We start from the raw sequence: 26,333 nt of genomic DNA on the forward strand, positions 1-26,333 counted from the left end.
TAAAGAGGAAGAGAAGAGGGCCTAAACGTTCATACAATTCAAGTTTGAGTTGTTGGAATGTTTAGGTGTTTCTTTGATTTCAATGTTTAATTTTAATTCTCTTTGTTTTGTATGAGGAACTAAATCCCCCCTTAGCTAGGGGGTGATTCGAAATATATGTTTATGCTTGCATTTTGATTTGATTACTTCTAATTGCATTTCATAAGTTGTTGATTCAATTTGTTTAACCGTTTGATTGATAACTTATTTATGTATGTTTATTAAGAATGCGCGCTTAATTTTCATGCATGAATATGACGCTAGAATATAAGTGATTTTCACCTAATCGTTATGAACTTATATTCACAAGTAGTGGAGGTTGCTTATAAACAATCGCGTTAAATGAATTCTTGGCACGAGTTTCATGCTCATCATAGTAACGAATGCCTCGTCAACACTTATAGTTTTCATAATGTTTAATGATCTTTGATTGTATCTTTATTGTGCTGTTCACGTAAAGGACTTTTGGAGAATGTTGTGAATTGCGTTGCGCTAACCCATCCAATTCATTAACTTAAGGAAAACTTGACGGTTAATTTAAGCGGACCTAATTAACCCGGGGTGATGAGTTTCATAATTTATTGAAATGTAATTGGAAATCTTTTTATTATGTAAGTGTAACATGTGTGGAGAAGAACCCCTTAGCTATTCTATCATCCATTCATTCCATTTCATCAATTTCGTTTTTATAATCTGTTTTAATTAGAATCTGTCCATTTAGTTTATTTTCGTCCAAACCTCAATCCCCATTTATTTTAAAGTGTTAGATTAGTTAGAAATACTTTTAGTTTGTGTTTATAAGTGTTTTGATTCAATTTGTTAAACAAATTCGTCCAAATTTGTGTTTGTGCTCAAATCTGCCCAGAAAGTGGTTTTTAGGCAGATTTAAGTGTGTTTGTGTTGTTTTGAGTCTTTTGGTTTGTTTGAGTGTTTTAAAGTTTAGTTTTGCATTCTTTGAGTCTAGTATAGTGTTTCATATTGTTATTTTAAGTTTTTGAGTCAAATCCAAGTGATTAACAATCCCTCCTAATCCCCGGTCTAGAACGATCCCTACTTATACATATACTACAATTTGACGAAAAGAGGGTTTAATTTGTGCGCGTATAAAACTCGCATCAGTCTACAAGGAAGGATTGGAGTTTGCGCTTAAACGATGCATTGTGGGCGTATCGCACTGCCTACAAAACCCCCATTGGGATGTCACCTTTTCGGCTCATCTATGGGAAGCCATGCCATTTTCCCGTCGAACTAGAGCATCGTGCACATTGGGCCGTCAAAACGTTCAATATGGACCTTGATGCTGCAGGTTTACATAGGAAGCTTCAATTGTGTGAGCTTGATGAAATCCGAAATGAAGTATATGAGAATGCCCGGATTTACAAGGAGAAAACGAAGGCATTCCATGACAAGATGATTCGTGCCAAGACGTTCTCTATTGGGCAGAAAGTGTTGTTGTTCAATTCTCGCCTTCGGTTGTTTCCGGGTAAGTTGCATTCCAAATGGGTTGGTCCTTTTATTGTCACTAATGTTTTCCCTCATGGTGCAGTGCAAATCAAAAGTTCAAGGACGCATGTCGTGGATTGGTCCTTTTATTCAAAGTGAATGGGCATCGATTGAAGCCCTATTACGAGACATTTGAGGAGCATGTCATGGAGGAGGTACCCCTCCTTGCCGTGGAACCTAGTCAAGCTTAAACGGAGGTACCGTCCGGCTGGAAGACGTTAAAGCAAGCGCTTCTTGGGAGGCAACCCATGTGTTGAAACATGAGAAGAAGGAACTTTCACTCCAAACCCAGATTTGCGTCCCTAACCTTTCTCTTTATTGCTATTACTTTGCCATTTGTGTTATGTTTGCTAGTTGTGTTAGTTGATTGTTTTTGTGTTAATCTAAGTTTGAAACATTGAGGACAATGTTTGGTTTAAGTGTGGGGGGGGGGGGGGGTAAACAAGCTGTTTTTGCATGAAATTCGTGGGATTTTATCACCTATCACTTCACATGTTGTTTCTCACCGTTTTAAAGTGTTTTTAGTGTGTTTTGATGTGTTTTAGTGTCATATAACAGAAAACCTTAGAAAAATTCGAAAAAGTTTGAAAAATACCAAAAAAGAGTCGTTTTTGAGTCATTTTTGTGTTTTAGGGTACCTTCCAACACAATGATGAGGATTTGGTTTTAAATTACATGACTATTATAGAATGTTGTAAACATGGCTAGAAGTTGATTTATGCTTTGGTTTATGCTTGGTTATGGTTATAGCTTATGAATTCACATGTAATTACAAAGAGAAAATCTGTTTTTGTAACATGCTTGAACGAAGGAACTTAAACTAAAGCTACATCCTTGTGAGACTTGAGCCTATAACGTTCTTTGGAGAGTATAAATCTGTGATTTCTTGTTTTCTAAAGTCGTTGCATGATCTCATCATTCTTTGCTTGGTTGCTACTTGGAATGCATTTCATTATAGTTCCAAATACTAGAACTCATGCCCAATTCATTCAAAGCATGATATTGATTGCATAACATACAATAAGATGAAGTTGTTAGTCAAGCCAAAGCCAAAAAGCCTATCCCTTTTCACATGTATTGTAAGATTACCCCTTTTGAGCCTTTTCAAGCTTATTTTCTTTGTTAACCACATTATCCTCACCTAGCTTAGATTAGGACTTTCCATACCCTTGTTCTTAAAGGATAGTGAAGCATGACTTAGAATGAACTCCTTTTCATCAATATATTGCAGAAAATAAGTGTGGGGGAAGATAATAGGGCACGGCCAAAGAATGAAATGAAGAAAAAAGAAAAAATTCGTGGAAAAATAAAAAGAAATTAGAAAAGTGTTGAGAAGAAAGAAAAAGAGTTGAAAAATAAGTGAGAATGATCTCACAAGTATTGGTTATTGAAGGAAGGGTCCAAAAGAGTGAATTTGACCCTAATTGTGCATGAATCTTCCCTTGTGTTTAAAAGTTGATTTATGCCATTAAAAGTGAGTTTAGGTGTCAATTTCATTACTTTGCTTCCTATTGCTTTAAGAACCTTTGTTTGTCCTTTGCTTTTCCTTGTTAGCCATTACCCTTAGCCCCGTTACAACCCCCAACTTCTATCTTGATGTTATGTATTCAATATGTGGAGTTTGAATTTGGTATGAGCATATGGAATCACTGGTTCTCATTCTAAGTAGTAGCATTCCATTCATGAGATCATATTCATGTCATTGTCGTAAATCCAGAAAATGCTTTCTTTGATATAACATATGTGAGTGTTAGAATTCATATTTACATCAATCTTCTCACATATACCTAGTGTAGGGTGTGAAGTTAGAAAATCTGTGAGAAAATAGAGTGCATTCTAGTGAGGAATTGAGGAAATTCTCTAAGGCATGTTACTACATTCCAAATGTGTTTTAATTGATTAAATCCGAACTAGTGAATGGTAACTATGATTAAGTGTTTGTTGAAGTGTAAAGAAAGCTAAATGTTGTGGGAATGATGTTCTATATTGTGTCATGTTCGTTTGAAATCCCTGAGATACATGTTGGAAGGTTTAGATTGTGTTTTGTTTTGTTATTGGTTTCTTTTGTTTTGTTTTGCTCGAGGACTAGCAAAGGCTAAGTGTGGGGGAATTTGATAGGAGCATATTTATGCGCCTTAGTTTGCTTGTTTTCTTGCATTTATGTTGCTAGTACTTAGTAATTTTAGTACTTTAAGCTATTTTCGTATGTTTGTAGGTCCAAAGGGCTAAAGGAGCAATAAAGTGCATTTTGGAGTAGTTTGGGGCATTAATTGGATTGCATATGCTTAAAGCCAAGTAGATGGACGAAATTGAAGACCAAAGGAGGCTAGGAATAAATAAAGGGATGAAGAAATGAAAATGAAGAACAAAGAGTTCACACCCATCACCTAACACTCCCCTTTGCCGTGCACATGCACCACTAATTCAGCCACATTCCACATGCATAACCAACCTAGTGTCACTCACATTCTTTCCCAACAAATAATTCAATCACATGCACCCATCATCATGCACTCCCCAAGCCGTGACACTCATCATCATCCAACCTAAATCAAATGCATTCCCACATGCATTTCCCATTTCATAATCATTAACACCTTGCAGCCACATGCATTTCCAACCTAATCACTCACCCACACAATCTGCCATCATTCACACAAACACCATCATTGTCGTGCATCCCATTCCATCTCCCATTTGAGATTGCATTCTATTCATTCCAGCCAAGCCACAGAAAGTGTTTTTAAGGCAGTTTTGAGTGTTTTGGGTGATGTTTGAGTCTTTTGGTTTGTTTTAGTGTTTTAAGCGTTTAGTTTCGCATTCTTTGAGTCTAGCTTAGTGTTTTAAACTTTATTTTACGTTTTTGAGTCAATTTCACATTGATTAGCATCCCTAGTTAATCCCCGGTCTAGAACGATCCCTATTTGCTCATATACTACAATTGTCATCCATAGGGTTTAATTTGTGTGTCAAGTTAATTTTCACATCATTTATCCTAATCTCTTTTCCTGTTTGTGAGAGCGTGCTCTGTTTTCAGCCTTGAATTTTCTCCAAAATCCTTCTTTAACAAAAGCCATACCTTGTTTCTTTGAGCGGCCCCAGAAAGATGGAAGACCAAGATACTTGCCTAGATCCTCCACAGTAGATATATGCATCTCATGACAAAGCTCGGCAGAGAGACAACTAGGGACATTCGCTACAAAGAAAATACAGGATTTCTGAACATTGACCTGCTGACTAGACGCCAAGCAATAAGTATCAATAAGCTTATTTAGAGTACAACAACTTTGTTTATTTGCCTTGAGAAAAAGCAGGGTATCATCCGCAAAAAACAAATGGGATATGACCGGGCACTCGGGATTCAGAGATACGCCAATGAGTTGCTGCATGTCAACCGCCATTTGAATGAGTTTTGAAAAACGTCACTAATGAGGATGAAAAGGTACAGAGATAAAGGATCTCCTTGACGGATACCCCTAGATGGGAAAAACTTCCTCCCCGGATGTCCGTTAAGGATCACAGCAAAGTCAACAGTCTTCACACACCCCAACACTAAATTCCTCCATTGATGACAAAAGCCCATCATCTCCATGATCGTCTCCAGAAAATCTCATTCAATCCGATCATAAGCTTTATGCATATCAAGCTTAACTCTCATCTCATACTTACTCTTCGCCTTCTTGATTTTCAAAAAACGGAACATCTCATGTGCAATGCCAATGTTGTCCTGAATTAGTCTCCCAGACATGAAGGCATTTTGCATGGGAGAAATCAGCTTCGGAAGGAAAGGTTTGAGATGATTAGCAAAATTTTTGAAACTATCTTGTAGGAGTAATTACATAAACTGATAGGTCTAAACTGCCCCACAGAAACAAGGTTCTTGACTTTCAGAACTAGCATAATATGAGTAGAATTGAGGTGTTGTAGTGAGCTGACCCTATTCATACAATCATGTACAACGTAGTTAACATCATCAATAAGAATAGTCCAAAATGTGTGGTAGAAAACACCCTGGAAATCGTCAGGTCCTGGGGCCTTCATGCCTCCTATTTGGAAGGCAGTATCTTTAATTTCCTCCACTTTAATCGGCCTCGTCAGAGCCTCATTCATCTACTCGGTCACTATATTTTGGATGCAGTTCAAAGACTGTCCTTAATCTCTTTGACCTGAGGAGGTGAAGAGATTTACATAATGGCCTTCAATGGTATTTCGAATAACATCCTGGTTCTCCACCTAACCATGTCTGTTATTCTTGATTTTAACCACATAGTTTCTTTTCCTGCATTGCAGTGTGGATTAATGAAAGAAAATAGTATTCGCATCACTTTCCCGGAGCCACTTCACCCTGGACCGTTGCTGCCAAAAGTTTTCCTTAATCGCCCCTAAAATTTCAATGCGTAAGGATAACTCTTTTATTTTCTCAAGGTTTAAACTCCAATCATACTGTAGTTCCCCCAATTGATGTAGGAGACATTCAAGCTCGATACCTCTCGACTTGAAAGCATTTTTACTCCAACAATACAGTTGGGACATGCAGTGATTCAGTTTCCTCTGCCATCTCGTAATACTGCCCCTTTTACATTGGCGTCTCCAACACCTTTCCACAATTTCCTTACATCTCTCCTCTTTAGCCTAAAACGCTTTAAAACGAAAGACTTTTTTCGGTCTTATACCTCGAGGCTGACACTGAATGATAAGGGGGCAATGGTCCGACCCAATAACAGCCTCATGAATGACCAAGGAATTAGGCCAACACTCATGCCACAGTTTGTTGGATAGACCCCGATCAAGCCTCTCTTCTACTAGCTGCCCATTTCTCATCCCTCGCCAAGTAAAATTAGGCCCATTAAAATCCAAATACATTAGCTCTGAAGAGTTCAGGAACTCCTCCAAAAATCTCGGCCTATTATAGTTCAAATCCTTTCCCCCCGACTTCTCATAGTCCCATAGAATTTCATTGAAGTCACCACCACAAAGCCAAGGAATATTGGATGGCATAAACCAATTTTTCATCCACCCCGAGAAAGCATCCCTCTCATCTCGATAAGATGTGCTATACACACACGTTACCCGCGCCCACCTATTTGACCCCACGACCTTAATCCGAGCATCAATAATATGCTTAGAAGAGAACCCAACCTGCACCTCTAAAGTATCATCCCGCCACATACTTAAGCCCCAAGCTTTCCCAATTGGCGAGATATTAAACCCCCTCGAATATCCTAATCTTCGACGAACACCATCAACTCTATGTTCCTTCATTTTGGTTTCAGAAAGAAAGATCATAGCAGGTTTGTATTTTCGGATTAGCCCATAAAGGGCCTAACTACCGTGTCCGACCCTAGACCACGGTAGTTCCAGATTAGATGTATCATGGTTCCCTTGCGGTTGTTAAGGGCCAGCCGCCACCACCCAGAGAACCCTTTCCCTTCCATCATGCGAGCATCGCAATTTCCTCCTGCTCCGAGATGTCTTCTAGATATTCCTGGTGATTTAAAGGAACTTCTTGTGACTCATTTTCTACAGAACTTGCTCTTCCCAACTCCAAGCATTTTTCCCTCACAGTCCAAATATCTCCTGACTTAGTCTTTTTATAAGAATAAGGGTCAGTTTCCATGAACACCCTATTTGACCCTCTTTTGTTACTGTTCTCTTCATTCACTTTGGTATAAACCAAATTAGAATTATAAATTGCAAGCTGGAATCCCGTCCTGGGCCTGAAAGGCTAGGCCCATTATTCCTATGAATCTCTTGAATCCTCGCAGCCTGGGTAAACATCTTTGAGCTTGGGATATGGAATAAATAGGTTGGCTGAGGGCCCAATGATAGGAGCATATTTATGTGACTTAGTTTGCTTGTTTTCGTGCATTTATGTTATTAATTCTTAGTTATTTTAATTCTTCAAGCTTCTTTTGTGTGTTTTCAGGATTATAGGACGTATTTGACGAAAGGATGCATTGTGGAGCCTTTTGGGGCCTTTTGGAGCACTTTTGGGCTAAGGATGGATAGCTTATGCTTGAAGCCAAAGTGTTGGACGAAATTGAAGGCCTTGTATGCACTTTAGGACATAAAACAAAGGGCCTAGCCCATTCTCTTCCCAAAAACCATATTAACCCATGCATAACCTACAAATTTCAGCCACATGCACACAAAACACACCCATTGTCGTGGCATTCCATCCCATTTCCAGCCATCCCACTTCATCATTACAGCCACCATTCACCCTAGTTGTCACTCACATGCTTTCCCATTCTATAATTCACCCACATGCACTCTTAATCATTCATCCATTTTCTCCCATCACAAGAACTCCCCTTTGCCGTGCAAAACACCTTCATTTCCAGCATCTTCCCCTTAGAATTCCATAGGATTCATTAGCCATTCATACCATCAAATCCCTTTGTGTCGTGCCCTATTAATTCCCATTCACCACAAAACAATCACACAACAAACCATCACAAAACATCTCCTTGCCGTGCCTCCACTCCAGTTTTCCAGCATTTTCTTCTCCATTGCCGTGCCCTCCAACCACTTCCCATCCCTCCAAAACACAACTCCAACCACTCCCCATTCCATTCCACATACAAACACCACCCCAAAACCTATCCTTAGACCTTGTGCCGCAACAAAGAGGAAGAGAAGAGGGCCTAAACGTTCATACAATTCAAGTTTGAGTTGTTGGAATGTTTAGGTGTTTTTTTTATTTCAATGTTTAATTTCAATTCTCTTTGTCTTGTACGTATGAGGAACTAAACCCCTTTAGCTAGGGGGTGATTCGAAACCATGTTTATGCTTGCAATATGAATTGATTACCTTTGGTTGGAATTTCATAAGTTGTGGATTCAATTTGTTTAACTGTTTGATTAATAACTTATTTATGTATGTTTATTGAGAGTGCACGCTTAATTTTCATGCATGAATATGACGCTAGAATATAAGTGAGTTTCACCTAATAGTTATGAACTTATATTCACAAGTAGTGGAGGTTGCTTATAAACAATCGCGTTAAATGAATTCTTGACACTAGTTTCATGCTCATCATAGTAACGAAGGCCTTGTCAACACTTATAGTTTTCATGATGCTTAATGATCTTTGATTGTATCTTTATTGTGCTTTTCACGTAAAGGACTTTTAGAGAATGTGGTGAATTGCGTTGCGCTAACCCATCCAATTCATTAACTTAAGGAGAACTTGACGGTTAATTTAAGCGGATCTAATTAACCCGGGGTGTTGAGTTTCATAATTTATCGAAAGACCAACTGAAAATCATCTTGTATGCAAGTGTAACATGTGTGGAGAAGAACCCCTTGGCTATTCCATCATCCATTGATTCATCACAATTTGTTTTACAATCTGTTTTAATTATCATCTGTCCATTTAATTTAATCTCATCCAAACACAATCCCCCCATATTTTGTTGAGTCTTAGTCATTCAAATCTGTTTATTTAGTGTCTTTAAGCATTTGGAGTCATAAACACTTTCAAATTCGTCTAAATCAAGTTCTAGTTTCTGTTTGAGTCAATTTGATTGTTTTAGGCAGTTTGAGTGTTTCAAAGCTGTTCTGAATCATAGTAGTCTTGTTAAGAGTCTTTACGTTTAGTTTTTATGTTTTTGAGTCAATTCAAATTAGATTAGCACCCCTAGTTAATCCCCTGTTAGAACGATCCCTACTTACATCATTACTACAATTGTCACAAATAGGGTTTAATTTGTGTGTCACATAAGTTTCGCATCAAATTTTGGCGCCGTTGCCGGGGATTAGTAAAGTTGCTAATCCCTTGTCTTGAGTCTTGTTTAAATTGTTTAGTTTTTGTTTTGTTTTAATTTTTGCACCGTGTGTGGCAACTTGTTTTCTTACTTGTGCCGAGTCTATTAAGTTGGTTACTTATCTTGTTTACTCTTGTGTGTAGATACTAGTTTATGACCCGTAGCTCACAACCTGTTTGTGAGCATATCTCCGACTTTGACGGTGATTTCGAGAGGACTTTGAGAAGGAACAAGAAATTGCAAGAGTCTAATCCTCCTAGTCCCGAACCTGAAGTTGAAGAGGAAGCCACGGATTGGGTTAAAGAGGAAGTACCAACTATGGCAGTGGACAATCGAACCATCAAAGAGCTTTCTGCCTCGGGTTTGGCCAATGCAGCCCCTCTTTGCATCCAATACCCCAATGCAGCGCCTGAGAAGACCGATGAGTTTGAGTTGAAGTCCAGTTTGCTACATCATATACCCAAGTTCCATGGGTTATCAATGGATGACCCCAATAAGCATTTAAAGGAGTTCGAAGTTGTATGCTCAAGTATGACACCGGTGAACGTGGACAGCAACATATTAAAGATGAAGGCGTTTCCTTTTTCTTTGTTGGAGAAGGCCAAGGATTGGTTGTATGAGTTGGCTCCCGGAACTGTCACATCTTGGGAGAGTACGAAGCGAGCCTTCTTGGAGAAGTTCTTTCCGACATCACGAGTCATTCTTCTTAGCAAAAAGATTAGTGGAATTCAGCAAAGCCAAGGTGAATCTTTTCCAACTTATTATGAACGTTTTAAAACTCTTGTTGCTTCATGTCCACAGCACCAAATGAAGGAGGAGCTACTTCTTCAATATTTTTACGAAGGTCTTCTACCACTTGAACGGCAAATGTTGGATGCATCCGCGGGAGAAGCTCTAGTGGACAAGACACCTAGGGATGCCAAAACTCTCATTGCTAATCGAGCACTCAATGCACAACAATATGAAGGTGTTGGGCAGAGAGACACCCCACGGCCACATCATGTAAATGAGGTAAGTTCTATTTCTGAGTTACAATCCCAAATGGCTAACCTTACATCTATGTTGTCGCAGTTTGTGGAGGGCCCCAAAGCGCAAGGAGCTACAATTTGTGGTGTATGCTCCATTCAAGGACACCAATCTGATCAATGCCCTCAATTAATTGAGAACGGAGGGTGGGAATCTGCCAATGCCATAAGCTATGGAAATCAAAACCAACCGAGGAACGATCCATATTCTAACACATATAATCCAGGTTGGAGAGACCACCCAAATTTCAGATGGAGAGATGCACAACAACCTGCCCAACAAAGTGGATTCCGACAACCCCCGGGTTTCTTTCCAAGGCCAATGGCACCACAACCACCTCCTCAGGCACAATCATCCTAAACCAACTTAGGTACGTCTATGAATGACGATAAAACATATCAGTTACTAACCACAATGGCGCAGGGAATGCAGAACCAAGCAAAGGAGGTTAATGAGCTAAAGAAACAAATGGGACAAATGGCCGAATTTTTGGGACAATTTCGTGAAAATGGTAAGTTACCAAGCACTACGGTGGTCAATCCAAAGGGTGGTTTCGAATCTGCAAAAGCTATCACCCTAAGAAGTGGAAAAGAAGTGGGAAGCAAAGCACATGAATCTGCCCAAAACAAGGAAGATGAGCAATCCTACCCCACGACAAGTGTAGCACCACCCAAGCCGCAACCATCTAAGCCTTTCCATCCGTCCATCTCAGGTAATGTTGTCCCAAATGTTGTGATTTCGAACACTAATCTGCCCAATGTTCTTTTCCCTCGCAGATTTGCACAATCGAAGAAGGAAGAAAGCGAAAGGGACATTTTGGATACCTTTCGAAAAGTCTAAGTAAACATTCCTTTACTTGATGCCATTAAGCAAGTGCCCAGGTATGCAAAGTTTTTAAAAGAGTTATGCACAACTAGGAAAAGAATTTCAAACAAAGAAGTTGTGAAAGTAAGTGAAAATGTATCCGCAGTTTTGCAACGAAAGTTACCTCCAAAGTGTAAGGATCCAGGGAACTTTACTATTCCATGCACAATTGGAAACACTAGATTTGAACAATGCATGTTAGATTTAGGTGCTTCTATTAATGTCATGCCATATTCCATTTATGCATCTATGAACCTTGGTGAGTTAAAACAAGATGGCGTTATAATTCAATTGGCCGATCGTTCTAACGCTTATCCCAAGGGAGTCCTTGAGGATGTTTTAGTACAAGTCAATCATCTTATCTTTCCAGCAGATTTTTATGTTTTAGAAATGGAGGATTCGAGCCATGCTCCATCATTGCCGATCTTGCTAGGCCGTCCATTCATGAAAACAGCGAGAACAAAGATAGATGTGTATACGGGAACATTAACCATGGAATTTGATGGGGACATTATTCGTTTTAATCTTTCTGAAACCATTAAATATCCAATTGAGGACCATTCTTGTTTTGCTATTGACATTGTTGATTCTTTGGCACAGATGCATTTGGATTGAATGAACGAAGATGCACTTGAGGTAACCTTAGTGCACAGCGTAGGAGCAACAAATGAAGGTGGGGGAATCCTTGCAAGCCACGGCATGGAATCTGACCATATTGCCGTGCCCCCTTGTAGTGAAGTGCTTGAAATGATCGCGGCCCTTGAGTCATTGCCCTCACACTCTGGTAAGTCTCCACTCTCAATTTTAGATTCGGTTTTGACTAACAAGTTACTTCCATCAATTGTGCAGCCACCAACACTTGAGTTAAAGCCATTACCTAGTCACTTGAAGTATGTTTTCTTGGGAGAAGATCATACACTACCTGTCATCATTACTAGCTCACTCACGGCCCAAGAAGAAGACAAGTTGATAAAGGTGTTAAAGGAGCACAAATCTGCCATTGGATGGACCTTGGCGGATATCAAAGGCATTAGTCCCACCACATGCATGCATCGCATTCTTTTGGAGGAGGGAACCAAGCCATCTCGTGAAGCTCAACGTCGCCTTAATCCACCCATGTTGGAAGTAGTAAAAAAGGAAATTATAAAATTGCTTGATTGTGGTGTTATATATCCTATTTCTGATAGTCGTTGGGTGTCACCCGTGCAGGTTGTTCCAAAGAAGTCCGGAGTCACGGTGGTGAAGAATGAAGAACAAGAGCTTGTACCCACTCGTGTTGTGACAGGTTGGCGTGTTTGTATTGATTACAGGAAGTTAAATGCCATGACAAGGAAGGATCACTTTCCATTGCCATTCCTGGACCAAATGCTAGAAAGGTTAGCCGGTTATAAATTTTATTGCTTTCTTGATGGATATTCCGGATATAACCAAATTGTGATAGCTCCAGAGGACCAGGAAAAGACAACTTTCACGTGCTCCCTTGGCACCTTTACATACAGGCGTATGCCATTTGGGTTGTGCAATGCCCCTGCGGCATTTCAACGATGCATGGTGAGTATATTTTCTGATTATGTGGAGAAGATTATTGAGATATTCATGGATGATTTTAGCGTGTTTGGTAATTCATTCGATCATTGCTTGAATAATCTGACCTTAATTTTGAAACGTTGTGTTGAAACGAATCTTGTGCTTAATTGGGAAAAATGTCACTTCATGGTTAAGAAAGGTATTGTTCTAGGACATATTATTTCTGAAAAAGGCATTGAAGTGGATAAATCTAAGGTGGACGTTGTTCGTCACTTACCCTCTCCAACTTCGGTTAGAGAGGTTCGTTCGTTTCTTGGTCACGCAGGTTTTTATAGGCGTTTCATAAAGGATTTCTCCAAGATTGCGCAACCACTATGCCGATTGCTTCAATAAGAGGTGGTTTTCGAGTTTGATGATGCATGCTCCACGGCATTCAAGCACTTAAAAGAGGCTCTCACTTCGGCTCCCATTATCACACTTCCAGATTGGAGCCTTCCATTTGAGTTGATGTGCGATGCTTCGGACTATGCGATTGGTGCTGTTTTGGGGCAGCGAAAGAACAAACATCCTCATGTTATTTATTATGCATCTAGGACACTAAATGATGCTCAATTGAATTACTCAACCACTGAAAAAGAATTACTTGCTGTGGTATTTGCATTAGATAAGTTCCGATCCTACTTACTTGGTACTAAAGTTATTATTTTTACGGATCATGCAGCTCTCAAGTATTTGCTCACGAAAAAGGAGGCCAAGCCTAGACTAATTCGTTTGATATTGCTTCTACAAGAGTTTGACATTGAGATTCGGGATAAGAAGGGTGTGGAGAACGTGGTGGCTGACCACCTAAGTCGAATGGTGCATGAGGAAGCATTGCCAATTTCTGAAACCTTCCCCGATGAGCAATTAATGTCTATCCAGGTAAGTGAGCCTTGGTATGCAGATTTGGTGAACTTTTTGGTGTCTAAAGATATCCCTAGCACACTTAATAGGAATCAACGTGATAAGTTTAAAAAAGATGCTAGGTTTTATGTTTGGGATGACCCATACCTCTGGAAATTTTATCCCGATCAGATTGTACGACGTTGTGTGAATGAATCTGAGTTTCAATCTATTTTAACATTCTGTCATTCATATGCATGTGGGGGACATTTTGGCACCCAACGCACTGCCCTGAAAGTCTTAGAATGTGGGTTTTATTGGCCAACCATTTTTAGGGATGCTAGGACATTTTGCCTTACATGTGATCGTTGTCAACGAATGGGTAATATAAGTGTTAAGGATCAAATGCCACAAAACCCTATACTTTCTGTTGAAATATTTGATGTGTGGGGCATTGATTTTATGGGTCATTTTCCTTCCTCACATGGTTTTCTCTATATCTTGTTGGCGGTGGATTATGTTTCCAAATGGGTGGAAGCAAAAGCCACCCGTACTAACGATTCAAAAGTGGTTGCAGATTTTGTGAAGTCTAACATTTTTGCTAGGTTTGGAATGCCTCGAGTCTTTATAAGTGATGGAGGTTCACATTTTTGTAATCGCACAATCGAGGCACTGCTCAAGAAGTACAAAGTTACGCATAGGGTTTCGACACCCTATCATCCTCAAACAAGCGGGCAAGCTGAGATGTCGAATTGTGAGATAAAACAGATTCTTGAGAAGACGGTTGACCCATCAAGAAAAGATTGGAGCTTGAGGTTAGAAGATGCATTGTGGGCTTATAGGACCGCCTACAAAACACCCATACGAATGTCCCCCTTTCGGCTTGTTTATGGCAAATCATGTCACTTACCTGTGGAGTTGGAGCACAAGGCTCATTGGGTCGTGAGGAAGTTCAACATGGATGTAGATGAGGCAGGAATTCATCGTAAGCTTCAATTGAATGAACTTGAGGAGATACGGAATGAAGCTTACGAGAATGCCCGAATTTACAAGGAAAAGACAAAGGCCTTTCATGACAAGATGATTCGCACCAAGTCCTTCTCTGTTGGACAGAAAGTGTTGTTATTTAATTCTCGTCTTCGTCTATTTCCGGGTAAGTTACGTTCACGTTGGATTGGACCCTTTGTTATTACTAATGTTTTTCCTCATGGTGCAGTCCAAGTTCGTAGTTTCAAAACAGGTCAAGAGTTCAAGGTGAATGGGCATCGATTGAAGCCTTACTACGAGAGCTTTGTAGAACATGATGTGGAGGAGACTACCCACTATGCCGTGGGTTCCCATAAAGGTTGATCAATGTGGCATCGTCCGGCTGCAAGACGTAAAAGAAAGCGCTACTTGGGAGGCAACCCATGCAATCAACAAAGGAAGAACTTGGGAATCGCTCCACACTCAGATTTGCGTCCCTAAACCCTTTCCTTTGTTGCTTACTTTATGTTATGTGTAATGTGTTCAATTGTGTCTAAAACATTGAGGACAATGTTTAGTTTAAGTGTGGGGGGGTAACATTCTGTTTTGAGATATTTTTGCATGAAATTCGTAGGGTATTACCACCTAACATGTCTAAACTTGTTTCCCACTGTTTTTAAAGTGTATTTAAGCTATTTTAGAGTGTTTTAGTGTGTGTTGACTTAAAACTCCGAAAATCACATAAAAATTTGAAAAACATGTTTTGAAAAGCCTAAAAAGAGTGTTTTGAGTCGTTTTTGTGTGTTTGTGTCTTAGGGTACCTTCCAACACTATGATGAGGATTTGGTTTGTAATTGCATGACTGTTAAAAAGAGTTATAAACATGGACAAAAGTTTGATTTACTCTTGGTATATGCTTGGTTATGGTTATAATGTATGACTTCACATGCAATCATAAAAGAAAAATTCGTTTTTGTAACATGCTTGAAGGAAGGAACTCAAACAAACGCTACAACCTTGTGAGACTTGAGCCTAAACGTTATTTGGAGAGTTCTGTGCATTATTGTTTTCTAAAGTCGTTGCATGGTCTCATTATTCTTTGCTTGGTTACTACTTAGAAGGCGTTTCATCATATAGTTCCAAATGCTAGAACTCATGCCCATTTCATTCAAAGCATGTTAATTGATTTACATAACACATATTCAAGAAGAAGTTGTGTAGTGACCACCACCTAAGCCAAATTGACCTACTTCATTATATGTTTAAGTTAACCCCGTTGAGCCTTGTTTAGCCTTTATTCTTTGTTAACCCACATCATCCTCACCTAGCCTAGATTAGGACCATCCGTGCCCTTGTTCTTGAAGCATAGTAAGCATGACGGAAAATGAATTCCTTTTGATTAATATGTTGCAGAAAATAAGTGTGGGGGAAGGATTATTGATGAGAGTTGTTGTGCCATAGGCACGGCTAGAAAAGAAGGAAAAAAAAAAAGTCATGAAAAAGAAAAGAAAAATAAGAGTTGAAAAGTATTGTTTGTTGAAGTAAGGGCCCAAAACAATGAATTAGGCCCTAAGAGTTGTTTGAATCTCCCCTATTTGTCTAAAAGTTGTTTTCTGCGTTCTAAAGGAAATTCTAAGTGCCTAATTCATTACTTTGCTCACTATTGCTTTAAGAATGTTTGTTTCCTTTACCTTTCGTTGTTAGCCAATAACCCAAGCCCCGTTACAACCCTTGACTTCTATCTTGAGTGTTGTGTATTTCAATTGTGGAGTTTGAATTTGGTATGAGCATATGGTGTCACTGGTTCTCGCATCTAAGTAATAGCATTCCATTCATGAGATCATATCTAAACACGTTTAATTACTCCAGAAATTGCGTTCCTTGTTATAACATATGTGAGTACTAGTCTTTCATGTTTACATCAATCTTCTCACATATAACTAGTTTAGGGTGTGTAGTCAGAAAATCTGAGTGAAAATTGAGTGCATAACTAGTGAGGAATTGAGGGAATTCTCTAAGGCATGTTACTACATTCAAAACATGGTTTTAAATGCTTAATTGTGAACTAATATGTGGTGACTATGATTAAGTATGTACTTAAGTGTAAGGATGATTAAAATCTATGTGAGTAATGTTCTTGAACATGTCATGTGCATTAAGAACCCCTGAGACCATTGTTGGAAGGTTTAGGTTTTGTTTTGTTTTTCTGTTTTGCTCGAGGACTAGCAAAAGCTAAGTGTGGGGGAATTTGATAGGAGCATATTTATGCGACTTAGTTTGCTTGTTTTCGTGCATTTATGTTATTAATTCTTAGTTATTTTAATTCTTCAAGCTTCTTTTGTGTGTTTTCAGGATCATAAGACGTATTTGACGAAAGGATGCATTGTGGAGCCTTTTGGGGCCTTTTGGAGCACTTTTGGGCTAAGGATGGATAGCTTATGCTTGGAGCCAAAGTGTTGGATGAAATTGAAGGCCTTGTATGCACTTTAGGACATAAAACAAAGGGCCTAGCCCATTCTCTTCCCAAAAACCATATTAACCCATGCATAACCTACCAATTTCAGCCACATGCACACAAAACACACCCATTGCCGTGGCATTCCATCCCATTTCCAGCCATCCCACTTCATCATTGCAGCCACCATTCACCCTAGTTGTCACTCACATGCTTTCCCATTCTATAATTCACCCACATGCACTCTTAATCATTCATCCATTTTCTCCCATCACAAGAACTCCCCTTTGCCGTGCAAAACACCTTCATTTCCAGCATCTTCCCCTTAGAATTCCTTAGGATTCATTAGCCATTCATACCATCAAATCCCTTTGTGCCGTGCCCTATTAATTCCCATTCACCACAAAATAATCACATAACACACCATCACAAAACATCTCCTTGCCGTGCCTTCACTCCAATTTTCCAGCATTTTCTTCTCCATTGCCGTGCCCTCCAACCACTTCCCATCCCTCCAAAACACAACTCCAACCACTCCCCATTCCATTCCACATACAAACACCACCCCAAAACCTATCCTTAGACCTTGTGCCGCAACAAAGAGGAAGAGAAGAGGGCCTAAACGTTCATACAATTCAAGTTTGAGTTGTTGGAATGTTTAGGTGTTTCTTTGATTTCAATGTTTAATTTCAATTCTCTTTGTCTTGTACGTATGAGGAACTAAACCCCCTTTAGCTAGGGGGTGATTCGAAACCATGTTTATGCTTGCAATATGAATTGATTACCTTTGGTTGGAATTTCATAAGTTGTGGATTCAATTTGTTTAACTGTTTGATTAATAACTTATTTATGTATGTTTATTGAGAGTGCACGCTTAATTTTCATGCATGAATATGACGCTAGAATATAAGTGAGTTTCACCTAATAGTTATGAACTTATATTCACAAGTAGTGGAGGTTGCTTATAAACAATCGCGTTAAATGAATTCTTGGCACTAGTTTCATGCTCATCATAGTAACGAAGGCCTCGTCAACACTTATAGTTTTCATGATGCTTAATGATCTTTGATTGTATCTTTATTGTGCTTTTCACGTAAAGGACTTTTGGAGAATGTGGTGAATTGCGTTGCGCTAACCCATCCAACTCATTAACTTAAGGAGAACTTGACGGTTAATTTAAGCAGACCTAATTAACCCGATGTGTTGAGTTTCATAATTTATCGAAAGACCAACTGAAAATCATCTTGTATGCAAGTGTAACATGTGTGGAGAAGAACCCCTTGGCTATTCCATCATCCATTGATTCATCACAATTTGTTTTGCAATCTGTTTTAATTATAATCTGTCCATTTAATTTAATCTCATCCAAACACAATCCCCCCATATTTTGTTGAGTCTTAGTCATTCAAATCTGTTTATTTTGTGTCTTTAAGCATTTGGAGTCATAAACACTTTCAAATTCGTCTAAATCAAGTTCTAGTTTCTGTTTGAGTCAATTTGATTGTTTTAGGCAGTTTGAGTGTTTCAAAGCTGTTCTAAGTCATAGTAGTCTTGTTAAGAGTCTTTACGTTTAGTTTTTATGTTTTTGAGTCAATTCAAATTAGATTAGCACCCCTAGTTAATCCCCGGTTAGAACGATCCCTACTTACATCATTACTACAATTATCACAAATAGGATTTAATTTGTGTGTCACATAAGTTTCGCATCACCCAATTGTCTTAAACCCATGATAACATAGTGGGTCACGTGGGGGGTATGTCCTTCCACGAGCCATAGCTGAAAATCCCTGTCCTGCTCCTCTATCCTATTTCTCACCCTATGCCACATTTTCAGCCCTTTCCTTGGAATGTGTGCCTCCTCATGGTGTGCAGGCCCCATCGAAGATCCAGTTGCCTCCGCATTACTAGTAATCTTCGTGTTCCCGACGCGCCACCCTCCTCGAAGTGCTCCAGCCAGTCTCCTCTCTCCTATATTGACGGCCAAGGGTCTTGTGTTTTAACCTTGTCTCAAATTGGACCAATTTTTGTCCAGTCGCCATAACCAGCAACATCACCCCTCCCAATCTCACACGAACATTCATTATCACATGCCCTATCCTCCCATATCTATAGCAGAAATCCTGGAGCTTCTCGTACCAAAATTCGATCCATGAATCCTTATTCTTTTAAAGTGGAATCCAACATCATCTAGCTAGATGATTCCTAGTATTGACTACCACCCTCACTCGGAGAAAACCCTTAGCTTTTGGTGAATCTTCCAGTTTCACCAACTCCCCTATCTCTTTAGCTAGGCATCTCACATTTGGTTCGGTGCTGAGATACAGTGGTACCCCTCTTATTTGGACCCAGAAAGAAACCAGTTCCATTTGGATTTCCTCAATCGCTAGATTTGGTGGCCACCTTTTAACAGAGAAGTTCTGTTTCATGATAGCCCCACGGCACCTGCTTCAAAATCCTGACAGCCATGCTTTCATCTTGCGATGTGATGATAAAAGTGTTACCAAAGACCCATTTGACTTCTACCTCACCCATATCGTTCCATGACGACCTTAGGATATTCCTGACCCCTTATTTATTCAGAGTTTTGTTTGTGAGAGCAGTCTCTACAAGCTTTACTCCACATTCCATTGTTAATAAATCCATTGATTTTTCAAGATGGACCACCAACTCCTCCACCTCCAAATTCGCCATGTGTCTTCTTTTGCCACGTGCTCCTTGTTCATTTCGAACAGATTTAGTGATGGTGTACCTAGTAGATTCGATTCCCAGAAAACATTGGCTACTGTAATCGGTCCACTTGCTTTCTGCGGTGTTCTAAACTGGTGAAAGAGGAAACCAACTACAAAAAGGAAGTTTAGTTTTGAGTACATGTTCTCCCCAGAAGGATAATTGCTTTTTGTACTGACATCAGATCTAAGAGTAGGTGGTCTTCCTTTAATTTCATTAACTATTTGAGGTTGTTGTCTGTAATAAATTTCCCCACCTCTAACCATAATGGAAGGTAAGGGAAATAAAATCTCCAAAAACCCCCCTCCAAGGACAGTATCCCCAACGCAACTAAAAGAAATAAATGATGGCCCCACAACAAGAGATCGAGTGAAACCTGAGCTTCAAAGCTAAGTAAAAGGAAGAAAATTTAAAACTACCACAAGGGAAGAAGGAAACACTCACGATTGAGGTATCTCACATAGGAGAGAAAATATTCTGGTTTTGAGTCATGACTGAGATTTTTCTGTACACTACGTCAATGGTGTATTTTACATATAACAAATTGGTATATTTAAGAATGAGTACATTATAAGATTAAAAATTTGAAAAAGTACTTGAATGGGTACATATAATTAGCATGGGTGCATTTAGCAAAATTAAAAATGAGTACAAATAAGTAAAAAAATATGGGTACAAATACAAATAAAACTTTTTAAAATATGGGCACAAAAAGAAATTAATATATGGGTACAAATTAAAATTGAAAAGAAAATTAGTACAAATTAAAAAAAGGGTTGCAAATTAAAAATGGGTACAAATTAAAAATAAAAATATATGATAAAAAATTTAGCCATAAATATAAATACACTAATTGTAACATAACACTAAATGAATATATTTAGAAATAAAAAATATTTTAATATTGAAATAATTAATGATGTTATTAATATCCAAGGACCTTGATCAAAAATTGAAAAAAAAAAAAAAAGTTTTAATAAATGAAGTAGCAAAAAGAGGGATGAGAACCTAATTTCTCATTAGATAAATCAGATTCAACTGATTGAGCAAGCCATGACAAAATCATACTGTTGCATTGATTTCAGGGAGCATATCCTTTTGGTTGGTCTGTTGCTGAGGGGGGCTGAATGGAGCCAACGATGAAGCCAATTTTGTTCTTGGCTGTGAGAGCATGTATCATGGATTTACTCCAAAATGGATAATTGGGTCCATTCAATTTTTCTGAAACAATCATATGTTCGGGTTTATCTAAATGGTGAACATAGTATGGACTTGATGAATCCATGCCAACATTGCTATTATTGTGATTTTTCTGTGGTGGTGGTTGAGCAAGTGTGCGTGACATGATGTTTGGGAAATAGGGTGAGAGTTGCAAACGTGGGCAATCAAGCACCATAACTTTATGCTTTGATACCATGTTAAAATGATTGAACATTGTAAATATGAGAATGGCAGATATCTCTCATTGTTGTACAATATATACACCACAACTCAAATTTAGTGGGACTTGACTCAAATAATTGAGTGCTTTGATGAAGCTAGAACATACGAACTTATAGATCTTAATAATTTATTCGAGTGGTGAAGGCAATGTGAATGAAGGGCAAAGAAGAAAAGAAAGTTCTGGCTTCATCAAGTATTTCAAACTCTATTGACTGCAACTTCAAAGTGATTACAAGATATTTTATGTATATTAGTATATATGCATGCATGTAATACATATTATTATATAATTATATTAACTTCCATTGGATGAAAGTATACAAAATTACAGTATTTATAACTCTCTTGGTGTCATTATGTAGCATCTACAAGTACAACTCTTGGCATTGACATTTGATAGAGCCACCCCAACTTCCTTAATCTTTTCACTGACTTGCAAAATCTCTTTCTAGATCAATTTAATTTCTAGAGGTATGTATTAGGTAGGGTTTGGCATTGAGGTGCTTTGAAAAAAAGTTGCTTATTTTCAAAGTTTTTATGTTGAAGGCATTTGGTAAACTAAAAAACAAGGGATTATTTTGGAAGTTGCTGTGAAAATAAGCTGAAATCATCAAAAAAACCGAAGTAGCTAAATGCTGCTTTAGAAAATTGGCTTTTTTTCAAAGCACGCGTAGCTACAGTGCTCCCTTAATGAAACTTTCTAAAGTCCAATAGCACCTTCAAACCAGAAATGGTGCTCCTTTGCCGATCTCCACAAAACCCATAAACCCACCAGAAACAGCTTTGCCGATCTGCACAAGAAATGGAAACACAGAAACCCACCAGACTACCACAGCCAAAACCGATAATCACAAAAAGAACAACAACAATTCAATTTCTCCTTCTTCAAAGTTTACAACTTTGAATTTGTTTCAAATCAGAAAAAAAGAAAACGAGGAGGAGGTGGAAGAGATAACCTTGAGTCGCTGCTTGCGAAAGGAAGAGAGGCTGGACTGGAGACAGCGGGAAGAAGATGACTGAGTTGCTGCCTCCGTTATCCATCTTCAAAGTTTACAACTTGGAGACAGTGAGAGGAAGAGAGGCTGGACTAGAGACAGCGAGAAGCGAAGCGAGGATGGACTTGAGTCGATGCCTTAGTTATCCGTCGCCCGCAGAGGATTGGTGGGGCGAAGCGAAGCGGTCTTGCTCCGATGGTAGTTGCCATGTCGGCTAGAGGAAGAAGGAGGAGGAAAACAAAAAAGATGAAGAGAGAAAAAAAAAAGTTAAAGACAGAAAAGAAGATGAATAAAAGAAACGACTCAAGGTTATCTCTTCCAAACACTATCATACTGCTTTACATAAAAGTTAAACACAGTCACAACTGTTTTACATAAAAGTTTACCAAACACTATCATACTGCTTTTTTTTTCTTTCCAAAAGCACTTTTATGAAAAAGTTTACCAAACACTTTGCTGCTTTATTTCACAACTGCTTGTTCTCACAGCATAGTAGAAGTAGTTTTTTTTCAAAGTACAACAATACCAAACCAGCCCTTATTATTGTCCGTTGCCATTGCAAATCTACAAAATTGAACATGAAACCCCTATAAATTTAATCCCCCTTGTGCAAGAAACCCCTTTAAATTCCATTTCTTGCCATAGGCAGGTACAACAGTACTGAACGTAGTGAGAAGAATAATCCATTAGATCCCTCAAAACCTTGAAGCCAATCAGAAGAAAAGGTAAAAAAGGGTTGCATGGGTACCAGGGATGGATTTCTTCCGGTGATAGATTTCTCCAAAGAGGACTGCTTGAAGCCAGGGACAAGTTCTTGGCTCTCCGTCCGCCGGGAGGTTTGCCGTGCACTGGAAGAGCTCGGTGGTTTCATGGCAATAATGCCCGACAAAGTTTCTGCTGAGCTCCACCAAACCATCTTTGGTGCACTGAAGGACTTGTTTGAGTTCCCTGCCGAACTCAAAGCCGAAAACCGATACGAAGAGAATCCATTTTGTGGCCATTTCATATATAATTCTGTTCATGAGAGCTTGGGGATTCAGAATCCCACACACTCAGAAGAAACTCAGAAATTCACAAATCTTTTCTGGCCTAACCAAAATGATCAATTCCGGTATGTATTGTATGAGTTTTTTCGTTTCATGAATTACAGTTCTTGTTACTCTTAATCATTTTCTTAATTAATACTTATTTACTAACAATTATTTTGTTTTTTTGGCCAGTGATAGTGTAGATTCATATGCAAAGGTGATGATGGAGCTTGATCATGTTGTAACAAGAATGGTATTCGAAAACTACGGTGTGGAGAAGTACCACGATGAACACATTCGATCTACTTCTCACTTTATCCAGTTTGCTAAATACAAGGAACCCACAAAAGCTGGCAGCGATGTGGGTTTAGAAAGTCACACTGACAAGAACTTCAACACAATTCTTCATCAAAATCATGTCAATGGTCTGGAGATAAACACGGACAATGACGAGTGGATAATGTTCGATCCACATCTACCTTCATCCGTCCTGTTCATAGCTGGTGATATGTTTAAGGTATGTACGTGACAACTTTTGAATTGACGAACACAATTAATATTGCAAACATGCATTAGAGGAAGTTTCCATGGTCTAATTAATATTTTCTTTGGTTAATATAGGTATGGAGCAACGGCAGAATACGGGCTTGTAGACACAGAGTCAACGTAAGAGAAAATGATGAGGCAAGATACTCGGTTGGATTTTTCTCACTAAAGATAGGAGTAACAACCGTACCCAAGGAGCTTGTGGACGAAGAACACCCCTTACGTTACAAGTCACTAGACCAAGTGGAGTATATCGAAGTACAAAGGAAAAATGGAATTGAGTGCACACCGGAGGCATTCTGCGGAGTTTGATTATTTTTAGTTTACTTTTTGTAATATTACTTCCCTTTAAACTGAAATGTATTTACCTTTTTTTTTTTCCTTGTCTTGGGATATGCTGATGTCTCATTACTTCATTTCTCAATGTTTTTGAGCATCAAAATCGTTATTGTTGCCCTATGTGTGTTGGACCAAGTCATAACTTGGTTTCAGTTGTAACGGCGTCAGGTGTTGGAAAATATTATATTCAGGTGTTGGAAAAAGTCATTCAAGATGTAGCCATTCGGTTGTAGCCCTCTCGACAATCTTGTTTAATAAAATAATATTTATAGTTATATTCTGTTTCTTCTTCCGTTTACTTTCAACCGTTTGTGATTCATCTAAACTCTCATCCACAAAGAGTTAGCTATGTTTCAAACTCTATCCTGGAATTCCTTCCATGAACCCCTTCTCATCCATGACTACTGTCATCAACATAAAGCTGGATCGAACCAACTATCCTTCATAGTTGGCTTAGATTCTCCCAATCCTCAAAAGCCGTGACTTGATGGGGTACGTTGATGGGTCCATTGAATGCCCTCCTAAACGGACTTAGATCCTCTCTGAATCATTTCCGTGGGGATCATCCTGATTGATTAACCTCATCCGTTAACACAAATACAATGGCCAAATGAGTTTCGTGTCTTTTCTCTCTTTCCGCTACTCTCTTTTCCCCTTGCTCTCTTCCCCTTAACTCCTATTTCTCCCTCAATTTGAAGCACCCGACCCGCCTCTACCATGTTACGAACTGAATTTGAACTAGCAAATCAGACTTCCCTAGAAAACTTCCATTTTTATTCTGATCGTGACTATGGTCTACCACCGAGTGTTGGATCCTTCTACAAGCCCTTAAAGAAATAGCCATTTTAGCCAATTCTAAAGTTAATCTCCAATAGATGTATAAATACTTCAAAATCTTTTTCCGGACATCCACCCTCCCACTGTAGTTCCACATCTTAAACAACCCAGCAAGACCCTTTCTGGCTCTCTCCCACCCCAACCAGGGATGAAGTTAGAGATTTGTATGAATTGGGGGGGGGGGGGGGGGGGGGGATCCTCAAACAACGAAGTTACAATTAAAAATCTAAAAAATTTACTAAACAAACACTTATATATTAATCTATAAAGTTTTTCATACAAAATACTTAGAATCATTGTTGGCGAAATCAGTAATTGGTACTAAGAGAAATGCTAAAGAGACTCTCTCAAAGTGGGACTCTCCATAGACTCTTCGCCACCTCATGTTTTTGGTACAATGTTTAATAATGTTGGTACGGGGATTGTGCTAAAAACATGAAGTGACAGAAAGTTCATGGAGAGGTCTACTTTTGGAAGAGTCTCCTTAGCATTTCCCTTGATACCAATTAACATATAGGTTTAATTTTTATTTTAATTAGGGTTGGTCATTGAGATGCAAAATTGTACAATTTTGCTGCACCCAAAAAATATTTGAGCGGGGGCATCTGTCCCCTCTAGGCCTATAGTGGCTCCGTCCCTGACCCCAACCTCCCATGTTGCAAATTCTTCCTCTTCGTGTTAAACAAAGTCCCAATTCAAAGGACCTACGAAAATATCACTAACATACAACAAAAATTAAAGATTTTAAGATAAGAAATACAAAATAAACAAGGAATTTAATTAGGGTGGGTTGAGCTTGAAGAAGATTGAGAAGATGCAGGTGTGGCGGTGGTGGGTGCTTCCAAGTGAGGGAGAAAGACAAGAGTTGAGCGGGAAGAGAGAGACAAAGACGTGAAAATAATTTGGCCGTTGGATTTGTATCAACGGTTGATATCAATCAGTCAGGAGGATCCCCACAGAAATGATCCGAAGAGGATCTGAGTCCCTCCTAAACAACTTCCTGGCAATGCTACTGTCTAGTTGTCAACCCAACGTACGGCATATAGCGTGGATGCAACATGATAAAAAATCTCATTGTGTGCCATTCAGTATTACGGTCTAATGATGTTTCTCTTCATTTGTAAGTGAGAGGTCTTATATTCCATTCTCGTTAAATGCGAATTTGAATAATATTATTACTAACTCATTGTAAGGATAAACTTGTCATTTCCCCTTAATGTATACAATATCGTTTCTACAAACAAACAAAAAATCTCATATGCACTCCAAGATTTATATATTAGAAAGAAACTCCATTTATGAGGTAGCAATGCGAAAGAAACAAAAAAAGTTTGGAGCAAAGTTGAACAACGACTAAAATAATGGGAAAATGTGTAATAAACTCTAT

At 38.8% G+C, this 26,333-nt stretch overlaps 1 protein-coding gene and 1 pseudogene across 1 annotated transcript; one reads left to right on the plus strand and one right to left on the minus strand.

Moving 5' to 3' along the window:
• Positions 1–18,626: 18,626 nt before the first annotated feature.
• LOC148694271 (uncharacterized) lies at positions 18,627–22,405 on the minus strand (annotated as a pseudogene).
• Positions 22,406–22,798: 393 nt separating this feature from the next.
• On the plus strand, positions 22,799–24,384 carry LOC137741012 (putative 2-oxoglutarate-dependent dioxygenase AOP1). The gene is made up of 3 exons (XM_068480820.2): positions 22,799–23,307; positions 23,417–23,741; positions 23,846–24,384. The coding sequence occupies exons 1-3, from the start codon at positions 22,937–22,939 to the stop codon at positions 24,080–24,082; spliced, it is 933 nt and encodes a 310-aa protein (XP_068336921.1). The 5' UTR covers positions 22,799–22,936; the 3' UTR covers positions 24,083–24,384.
• The last annotated feature ends 1,949 nt before the right edge of the window (positions 24,385–26,333 follow it).

Source organism: Pyrus communis, chromosome 9, assembly GCF_041283825.1.
Source record: "Pyrus communis isolate YQ-2024b chromosome 9, ASM4128382v1, whole genome shotgun sequence".
Classification (NCBI taxonomy): Eukaryota; Viridiplantae; Streptophyta; class Magnoliopsida; order Rosales; family Rosaceae; genus Pyrus; species Pyrus communis.

Coding starts and splice junctions, on each gene's coding strand:
- LOC137741012 (XM_068480820.2), top strand. CDS start 22,937: ATGGGTACCAGGGATGGATTTCTTCCGGTGATAGATTTCTCCAAAGAG. Junction 23,308..23,416: donor AACCAAAATGATCAATTCCG/GTATGTATTGTA, acceptor TTTTTTGGCCAG/TGATAGTGTAGATTCATATG. Junction 23,742..23,845: donor TAGCTGGTGATATGTTTAAG/GTATGTACGTGA, acceptor TGGTTAATATAG/GTATGGAGCAACGGCAGAAT.